Source organism: Antrostomus carolinensis, unplaced genomic scaffold (assembly GCF_000700745.2).
Source record: "Antrostomus carolinensis isolate BGI_N321 unplaced genomic scaffold, ASM70074v2 scaffold24872, whole genome shotgun sequence".
NCBI lineage: Eukaryota > Metazoa > Chordata > Aves > Caprimulgiformes > Caprimulgidae > Antrostomus > Antrostomus carolinensis.
In genome coordinates this window covers 1-10401 of record NW_010299304.1, presented here as the reverse complement: position 1 = coordinate 10401, position 10401 = coordinate 1, and the positions used below count along the sequence as shown (strand labels likewise).

At 40.9% G+C, this 10401-nt stretch overlaps 1 protein-coding gene across 1 annotated transcript; it reads left to right on the top strand.

The window, feature by feature from the left end:
• Positions 1–664: 664 nt before the first annotated feature.
• Positions 665–2503, top strand: LOC104520929 (PR domain zinc finger protein 15-like; the record flags this gene model as incomplete). Its single annotated transcript, XM_010162757.1, has 3 exons — positions 665–745; positions 1103–1315; positions 1820–2503. Coding segments are annotated over 3 exons (774 nt in total), but the record flags the coding sequence as incomplete, so codon positions are not given.
• Between the last annotated feature and the right edge of the window lie 7898 nt (positions 2504–10401).

Sequence of the window (10401 nt, the reverse complement as noted above, 5' to 3'; positions counted from 1 at the left end):
ATATTAATATATAATATATTCTCTAATATATAATATATATTCCCAGCATTTCTTGTTTAGGTTGATTAAGGTTTCTCTGTTCCCTTTGAGGCTTTTACTACTGATTTATCATTAGTATTGCTTTGCCGTGAACTTTTTTTTTTATCATGATGACTGGGAAGGAAGTGAACAAATAGCTTTGTTTATTGATTATTTTTTTTTTAATGCAGCTACAAATCTGCAGTCCAGAGGACGATTTATCTCCATTCTTTGATAAGCAGAGATGTATAGTTTCAGCTGAAAATAGTGGAGTAGGACACAGTTGATAGGTTTATAAATGGAAAGGCTAAAATAAATTTTTTTTGCAAACACATTGTTTGTTTTCTATAGAATTCATCGCTTCCCAGAGGGTTGTGTTCTGTCTAGAATATGAAAATAAACATATTCTTCTATTGTTGTCTTTAAATTTTGCTGGTTTTCGGTGAGAAGGAAAATATTATATGCCAAAAGGTTATTTAAAAAAAAAAAAGCCATGGTTAAATTCCTTGCATTAAATGATATGTGTAAAATGTTAGATAACATCATTTTTGCTTTGTGACAGGATTTATTAGGGCAACGCTGCATTGTTTGACTGTGGTATGCAGGCAGTGCTGCAGTTAACCTGCTGATACCTCTTTGTCCGCAGATTATTTCAGTGAGGATTGATGATTTAGAGCAGCTACCAGAGACGACTACCATTGATGCCTCCTCAATTGGGATTGTTCAGGTAAATTCGCCATTGAATTCTGGTGGCAGCTAAGTTCCAGGCCTACTGGAGGGTGAGGTGGGGACATCGCTTTTTTGGTACATACCATAGCTGGGTGTAGGCTGACGGGCAAGGAATGTGCTTTTTTAGAGAGTCAGCCCCAGATTAATATGTATAAGCAGAGGCAAGCTGTTGATCTGTGCTGGTAAAACAAAGAATTACAGGGTGAGGTCTCATTCCCTGAAATCAGGTTTTTGCTAAAGTTTGTTTCTTCACTTGAGAATCGATAGTAAACCAACTTGAGGTGATACGTCTCTTACTTGGAACTTCACTAGAGCAAAATGACTTGATGTTTTGTTTGGAAATGTGTTGCTCCAGCCGGAATTAGCCTTGGAACAGGGAGAATTACCAGAAGGGAAACAGCATATGAAAGCTCCTAAACGTGGCCAGAAACGAAAACAAAAGTCAGGTGAGGAAGAGGAAGCTCAAGTGCCTGAGGACCCTGCCTTCAGTGCATACACAGAGAAGGAAGGTGAATTCACAGGGAGTGTTGGAGATGAGACTAACTCAGCCGTACAGAGCATCCAGCAGGTGAGCTCCAGTAGCAGGATGACGGGCAGCAGGCATTGCTTTGAGGGATAACCCTTCTGTTTTCCTAACAGCAAGCAGAAAAGAGTGATCGGAACATTTCAGGTCAATCTGATAAATTGTGGTAATATGGAGATGAATAGAGACTTTAAAAAAATAAGGAGCTGGACCACTAAATTCTTCGTGTTTGTTTTGATCTCCTTTGGTGTCACCATCTCCTTGCTTGTCAGCTACCACTACCTGGCTGAGGCTGTGACTACAAGTGTGAAAGTTAATTCTGCTGCTTGTCTTGAATGCTGCATATTCCTCCCTTCCATTACCTTCTCATTTCTATGCTTGGAAGTTGTTATATTCCAGGCTTTCTAGGTACCCCTCTGTGTCTAACTTCTCTAGCTGGCCGTAGCAAGATACGAACCCATCAGCACTCAGGTGATCTTTCTTGATGCTTGGTAGTTAGTAGTCAGCTGCAAGATACAAGGTTGAGGTCACCTTTCTGTTTTTCCACAGGTGGTGGTGACCCTGGGCGACCCGAATGTCACAACCCCTTCCAGTTCTGTTGGGCTGACAAATATCACTGTTACCCCCATTATGACGGCAGCTGGAACCCAATTCACAAACCTCCAGCCAGTGGCTCTGGGCCACCTGACTGCCCCTGAACGCCAGTTACAGCTGGACAACTCCATTCTCACCGTGACGTTTGACACCGTCAGTGGTTCCACCATGCTGCACAACCGCCAAAATGACATGCACATCCAGCCACAGCCCGAGGCCTCCAATCCTCAGTCTGTGGCCCATTTTATAAACCTGACCACCTTGGTGAACTCCATTGCTCCTCTAGGGAACCAGGTAACAGAACAGCATCCTCTCACGTGGAGGTCAGTGCCTCAGACTGATGTCTTGCCGCCCCAGGCACAGCCAACGCAACAGCAGTCAGGACAGCAACAGGTTCAAGCAGAACAGCAACAACAACAGATGTACAGCTACTAATTTATACTCGGAAAAGATTTGAAATGGACAGTACTTAGAGACAAAAAACACACAGACTTTTGGAAAATTTCTCATAGGATTGTTTGCTGGATACCAAACAGAGATGGGAAAATGTTTATACAATGAAACGTAAGCTAAAATTGGCATAGCACCCTGCAACACCCTAATCCTCAGATTCTCATGCTGCCTCTAGAGCTTACACTGGCTTAAAAAAAAGCAAAAGGAAAAAAATCTCACCATAAATTTAGAAACCCCTCGCACTGTGTGTTTTGTGCAGTAAAATGGAGATTTGACAGGAGCATCATAATACATCTTAACCAAAGCAGGGAAATCCTAAATATGATGGCAGTGGTGATTTACAAAGCTCTTTCAGCCATGCCGTGTCACTTCTTTCCAGTCTGGAAGTTACATATGAAGACCTTGTTCACAGTGAGGTGGAACACACTTGTGGTCAGCTGGTACAGACTGAAATGTAAAGACACAAATGGGCAAAAGAATAATTGTCTTGCTTTTTATCCTTTTTAGCTCTTGTATCTAACAACATTGGTAAAGTAGGTGGAGGTTGGGGCTTTGGGGTGGGGATGAGTGTGGTGTGGAAGAAAATATACCAATTTCACTGAGCATTTCCATTTTAGTCATGGGTAAAACCCTGTACCCATAACACAGTGTTAGTGCTACTTGAGTCAGATAGCTGGTCTAGTGCTAAAGCAACTTTTATGGTCTTCAAGTCACCATCGAATCAAACCAGTTATGAACTGAAAAAAGAATGTGATACAGTTTTATGTAACTTTTCAAAACTGCTCTTTCAATCTTGCTTTTAGCTGGAAGGCCTAAAGAGCAATGAGTCCCCTTTGAATCAAGTTCAGGATGTGAATTTTTTTCAATTACTCATCTTTCATCATGTAATAAACATTTGAGAAAGCATTCTTTTTTATATATATATACATATATATATATATAGCCTTTGTACTTTACTGTGTGTTCCTGGTGAGTATTTGTGTGAAAAACACTGTTATCAATATGATACATTAATATTTTCATCCCCGTATTGCCCTTTCTCACAGAAACAAGGTATGGATTGAATGCCTTCTGTTTCCAAAACTATTTCCAAAATTCATAGCCATGCAAGACTGTGTGAAATGCAAGAAAAAAAGAATGTCTGAAGCATAATTCTGCCACATGGAGGCAGTATGCCCTAGTGTATCATGGGCAAGGGTTGCATGACTGGTGGGGATAGAAATAGTGGGTTAGGTCAAATACATAGTTTCTGATACGACCCTTTCATGCCATTCGCCGTACATTGATGTGCAGTCTGGACTTTTGCATGTCAAGAAGATAGTTCCCACAGAGAAAAAACAACTGATATCAAAAAAATGAACTAAATAAAAAAAAGTGTTGCTGCCTGGAATCCTGAAAGGCAAATCTGCCCTTCCAGCTATGGCTGAAGAACAAGGTCCTTTGGGGCAGCAGACTGAGCCACAGAATGGTGCTAGAGGTTTTTGCTGAGGATAAAGCAGCTGCTGTGTTTGACAGTGAAGGTAGATTAATGGTTGTAAAAATCCTGTCTGTGCCTATCGTATTTATGAAAATGTTCTATGTATTAGCAAAGATATGAGTAGGAATGACTTCAGCTTTGAAAGTCGGTATTAACATGGACTACTTGACCCCTAAAGGATGCCTTATAATCTCTACAAAAACTTATTCCAAAGTATAAATGTCTGGATATTAAAGTTAACATCCAATGTTTTTTTGGTGCCATAGCAGTGTCCAGAGGCTCACTGTGCTAGGCTCTGTGTAAAGCTGAGTTGCAACAGGACATGTATAGGAAAGGGATTTCTGGTGTGTCAGAGGAGCAGAACTACTTTTCTGTAAATGTCAACAAGCCTGTAAATGTCTGTGGGAGGGACAAGGATGCATATCAGAAAGAGAAAATAGTATCTTTTACTGGTGTGGGAAAGAGAATTTTTCATTCCCTACCCCCTTCTCTCTTCCTCAGATCCTTTTCACACAATACCATGAGATCCTGTAAATTTTGTTAGCCACCCAATGTCCTGAGAAGTGCAGTTTTATGCATCTCTGTCACCTGGATTATTTCACCACTGGCTCAAGACAGTTAAGTTTCTTCTCAGCTGTCCTGTCCATGAGTGCTTCCTCTTCACACCAAACCCACTGGTCAAAGAGGAAGCTATAGGTTTTATTTATGAAATATGTTGTTTATTTAGTTGAAGCTTTTTCCCCCTCCCCCTGTGTTTGATGCCTAATTGGTAAAGGCATGTTCTCTTTTGGCAGGATACTTTGGAGCGGGGGGAAAAAAGGGTTGGGGGGGGTGGGGGAAGCAAATGTAGAGGTCCTAAGTCAAGTTGATATGGTCATTAAAAGATAGCTAACATCTTAAAAAAAATAATATATATCTATACACACACATGGAGGGTTATAGTGCTGCATATAGAGTTTCTAGAAGATTGGGGTTTTGTTTAGACATACGTAAATGGTGATTAAGCTAAGTGGGGAATAAGAAGTTTTTTGCCTTAGCTGCAGAGTGAGTACATCTGCTCTATGTTAATACTACTGGTAGTAGCACTCATGATGCACTGAAACAACCTGAGTCATTTTAACATGTAGTTGCCTATTTGATAAGAATTCCATATGTAGGTAATCAGCCATTATAGAGACATCTCTGACTTCACAAAACCTCTTTATCCTAACGTGATCCTCTGGTACTCTGTACTCTTACACTGCATAGCATTCCTCCCATGCTAACTGGCCTCCAAAATCCTATCCAGGCAAGTTAGCATCTTCCTTTTCCAATAACAATTGATTCTAGCTGATTGAAAAAGAAATGATCACACAATAAATGCTTGCATATTGGTGGTCACATAGAAAAGAAATGTCTCCCTTCAGTCTCTTGGTATCCACAAAATCGTAGAATCATAGAACAGCCCAGGCTGGAAGGGACCTTGAAAGATCATCTGGTCCAACTCCAACCTTTTTTGGGAAAGGGAGCCTACAAGAGATTATCTAGCACCCTGTTTAGTTTCATCTTTAAAACCTTTGGTGACAGGGGCTCTACCATGTCCCTGGGGAGGTTGCTCCAGTTGATGATTGTTCTTACTGTAAAAATGAAATCCTATTCTGCTTTGGGAGGGAAAAACATAGTCACTGCAAGGGCTTTGACTAGGCCAGGGAACAGAAAGATCTCTAAAAGCTAATCATCCCAGAGCACTCCTTTTAGAAATGAACTTGACTTTCCCTGCAACCATTGCTATGTTATCTCATCATCTCCCAGTGTGACTTTATTATTACTACTGTTATTAACATCCCTATGAGAAAACAACTGTATCTTGGGTGTGCTGCAACATGAAAAATTTCAAAACAAATTGTTTCTTTTTGCTTCAAACAAATTATTTTGGTTTGAGACGTTGGAAATTTATACCTTTTTAGACAGAGCTTACCTTGGGACAAATAGTGACTGCCAGCTGCTCTCCTAACTAAGCCTTTTTCAGATGAATACCAAAGTTATACTGATGCTGTTTCAAACTGCACAAGAAATAAAACTACATAAGGGATGTGCAATCAAAATTTCCTTTCACAATTTGTTACTAGCCTTTTCAGCTGTACAGTGTAAAGGTTATTGTTTTCAGCCATGTGTTGGAGATTTTCCATAACAACTGTTCGGTAACAAACTGGAATTACTTTGAGCCAAAGGAGTGATGTTGTGTAGTGTTCTGTGTATTGTCATTGTTAACTGCTAAGACTATTATTTAATTGAATGCTGTCTGTGACACATGGGCGCTGAAGTAAAGGAGCATCAAGGTACAGAACTCTTTCTCTACCAGTGTTATTTTTTTCTGTTCCTTAATTAATGCATCTTTTTTTTTTTCTTCAAATAATACAGACTTGCTTCAAAACCAAGAAGCTTAATCATTATCTCATGGAACTTTGTACATTCCCACAATAAACAGAAACATGGGGCAGCTTTCTAAAATATTTATTCTATAGCTTGTTACTGGGTAGTAACAGAAAGCAGAGGAGATGATTGAATCTTTCTTGGCTATGGTCTGTGGTGAGTTCTGTCAGGAAAACCTACAGTATCAAGCGCTATAACACTTTCTCCAACTAAAATTTTCTTTTTAGATGTGTCAGTATAAAAAGTGAGTATTTTTGCAGAAACCTACCAGTCAGTCTCCTATCAGTCTAACCAGCTAGGTTTCCATACCTTTTTATTGTTCCAGAAAAGATTTGAAGTTAACAGCCAGGTAACGGTAGAATTTGTTTCTGGAACTGAATTTTCTGTCAGTTTGTCAGAGTGATTTACTAGATGCCTGAATTTCTCACCTTGAAAGCTCGGAATGGAAAAAATACCATACATCTGAATGACAGTCTTATAAAAACTACAGGTACTACATGAGAATGGATAGGGTAAAGAGCTTTGTTAGTATTGCTTTGTGAATTCTTGTTCGGTAATGAGACTTCCTTGGTGCTATTTAAAGTAATAATAATGTCACTCCTTCTAATTACTTTTGGCCTTACATTTATTATTAATATAACTGTTGGAAAATCTTTAACCCTTTGTATTGTTGGCATGCCTTTTCGTGGTGGTTCTGTGTTGGCCTCATCTGATTTAAAGGGAGAAGGAAACGTACTGGAGGAGGATACTGCTTATCCACACCACCATGCACAGCAAAGCTCTGCTTGGAGTAGTCTTGGAGACAGAATGTGCAGCCAAGGGACTTGCATCTGTGAGATTAGTTACCAAGGTTTGCATTCACATAAGAGCTTTTGTTCTATAGCGAATCCAAAGTGTCGTGTTGGCCACAGGAAAAAGGAAAAAAAGTAGGTTTGTTGTGTTTGTCATCAGCTCTTCTTCAGTACTGAGATGCTACTGTGGTATTTGCACTGTACAGGGCAAGAAACTTGTGGGAATCATAGAATGGTTTGGATTGGAAGGGACCTTAAAGATCATCCAGTTCCAACCCCCCTGCCATCAGCAGGGACACCTTCCACTAGACCAGGTTGCTCAAAGCCTCATCCAACCTGGCCCTGAACACTTAAGATGGCATATAATTAAACTATGTAAGAGATACATAGTAGGAAGCAGATAACAACAAAGGCAAGAAGTTGCCACTGTAGAAAGGCACACGTACTTCACCAGACAGCGTAACCAGGGTTGGAAAGTATGTTGCTTGTCCTGAAATGCTTTGAGAAAGCTGTTCTGCATTAATTTTCCCTCCTGGGTGCTGAAGTGCTGTTCTGCTCATGTACTGCTGCCCGCTGCAAAGCGCGCTGTTCAGTTCAGAGTGGGACTGGGCACACCGAGCCCCTGCAGTACAGCCAGCCGCGGCTGACACGCTGGGTCGCTTTTCTAGAGTCCAAAATCACCGTTGCTAAACTTAAATTCCCAGCAGCTGAGCTGAAAGGGGCAGAGAGGGTATCCTTGAGCGTGGCAGGGAAGGTGAGACTTGTCCAGGAGACTTCGAGTCAGCATGACATCCACATTTGCCGTGCAATGCTGTTCTCTTTCCGCCTTATCCATGAGCTCTTTTGCCCAGTTACAACACCTGGATAGTGGGTAACACTTTTGCAAAGCTGGGTATCAGTTGCAATGGCTGTTAGAGCAGCTGATGTCAAAAGCAATTAAAATTACTGAGTTTGGGGATTTATTTAATCTAAAGCAAAAGTTTTAAAGCTCTAATGTCTTTTTGCTGTCAGTTGAGTGTTTTCCTTTGTTTTTTCTGTTTACTTACAGATTTTTATTCAGAAAAAGTTTTTAAGGTGTTCAGTAAACATAGCAAAAATTTAAATGGCTACAAAAAAAGCAATGTAGTCATGGAAGAATGAGGAATTAAAACCAGAAGAAACTAGTGATACAAATTTTCTACAGATTTCCACGTTTCTCCTACCCACGTGAGTCTGAGTTCCTTGCCATGACACTAGCTGGCTGCTTTCCCAGAGCTCACAGGAACGTGAGAGTGTCTGAGACTTGTACCTCTCGCGTGTAGTGAACTTCAAGAAACAGATTCAAAACTGGGGAGAAAAAGGGGCCCGAGAGCTGAGAGGTGATGAAAGACATGGGAAGTACAGCTAAAAACTACGTGGGAGAACACAGCCTGCTGTACCAAACTGTAGGGTAAGTTCTGGTGGATGCAGTGCTGTTAACGAAATATTAGTGATTACTGCGTTCAGATGCTTTTTTCCTAGCAGAGCCCATATTCTGTTACTTGCAGAGGGGAAAGTGTTAGTGTGTGTTCAGTTCACCATAAATTAAATTCAAACGTAAAACACGCTCAGTGTGTTATATGCAGTAACATGCAGAAAGAGTGAGATGCTCCAAAGATAAGAGAATGCAGCAGGTCCACATTTCATCACTTTTGGGAAGAGTGAAAGCAAGGTTGTGGGCAGCGTTTTCTCAAGCGTGACTGTCCTTTCTCATGCACAGAATAACGCCCTGTTGTGTACGTGATACCTGCATGCACGTCGGACACGGGAGTGCCATCGAGGGGGTGACGCTGGAATAAAAAGGAGTAGTTTACAATAAAAACCAAAACAAAAAAAAGTTAAATCAGCTCATTAAAGGAAAGAGTAGGGAAGAAGCTCTAACCCCAGTTCCTTGCTGTGCCAAGGAGAGGGAGATAAAAAAGAGTAGCTCTCAGTCTGTTACACTGCCTGTGCTGTGGGTAGGTAAAAATAAATAAATAAATAACTGCATGCGTGAGCTCCTCTTCCCTTCTCCCCACACCCATGAGTTCAGACCCTAGTCTGAGCTTTCAAAGGAATAAATACCTTCGTCTGACTAATGTACAGGTGGCACTTGTGCCCAAGGGCCCTAGTTATGTAGAATTCAGGATTGGTTTTCAAAGTAAATACAGGTACCTAGGTTGTAGGAGGGGGTTCTTTTTTGGGGGGGGTGGTGTGTCTTAAAAAGTAAAGAATAGTTGCTTTATTGCCCTCCTGTGAAGCAACAGAAGATTTTTGCTGAAGAGACAGCGGAATTGGTGACAAAGCACTGTTTTTAAAGATGCAAAAGAAAAGAGCTTAGATTGCATAATCAAAGAGAAAAATGAGAAACTTTGTCCTGAAGGCAAATGCACCTACTTCTCATCCACTCTCCTCCCTTTTCCACTACTTTTTTTCCCATGAAATACATGCAAATCCCAACATGCACTAAGTTTTCCTCCAGGCATGATATACTTGTGTGGTTATTTAAGTAAGAAGTGGGTTGAATAGAGATATGAGCTGTTCCTGGCTGAAAAGTCTTGGAAAAGGGTGCTCTATTTAATGCTGTTTTAAAGTAATCCAGTCACCCCTGAAAGCATTTCTAGTTAGTAAAGGGATAGCCATCATTCTAATTATACAGCATACGCATTTCCTTCTTAATTTACTTCATCTTCTCACAGTATAGCCAGTATTTCTGAGTCTACCTACTTAAAAAAAAAAAAAAGTCTAGAAATTAAGTGTAAGCATTTTATCAAAATGAAGAGTGGTTTAGGAAGTAATTCAAGTAGAGCAAGAACTTGCTGTAATCAATTAATGCTTGCAAGAAATTACAAATTCTGGTTGTACAGGACACTTATCAGAGTCTGGAAGCAGTAACTGAATGTGTGTGGTCTCCTGCACTTGGCTACAAAGACTTCCAGCTCTCCATGGCATGCATTGCCAGCTAATAATACACCCTTACCTTTAAAGGTGCCCATGTTTGGTGTGAAGGATATTGAAAATGGTGGGGTTTAAAAACTGACACCAATGGAGCATCTGCTATATGAGGAAAGGCTGAGAGAGCTGGGTCTGTTTAGCTTGGAGAAGAGGAGGCTGAGGGGGGATCTCATCAATGCTTATAAATACCTACAGGGTGGGTTGCAGGAGGATGGGGCCAGGCTCTTCTCAGCGGTGGCCAGTGACAGGACAAGGGGCTCTGGGCACAAACGGGAAAACAAGAGGTTCAACCTAAACATCAGGAAATACTTCTTTACTGTGAGGGTGACAGAGCACTGGGACAGGCTGCTCAGGGATGATGCGGAGTCTTCTTCTCTGGAGACATTCAAACCCGACCTGGACATATTCCTGTGTGATTTACTCAGGGGGGTTGGACTAGATGATCTTCAGAG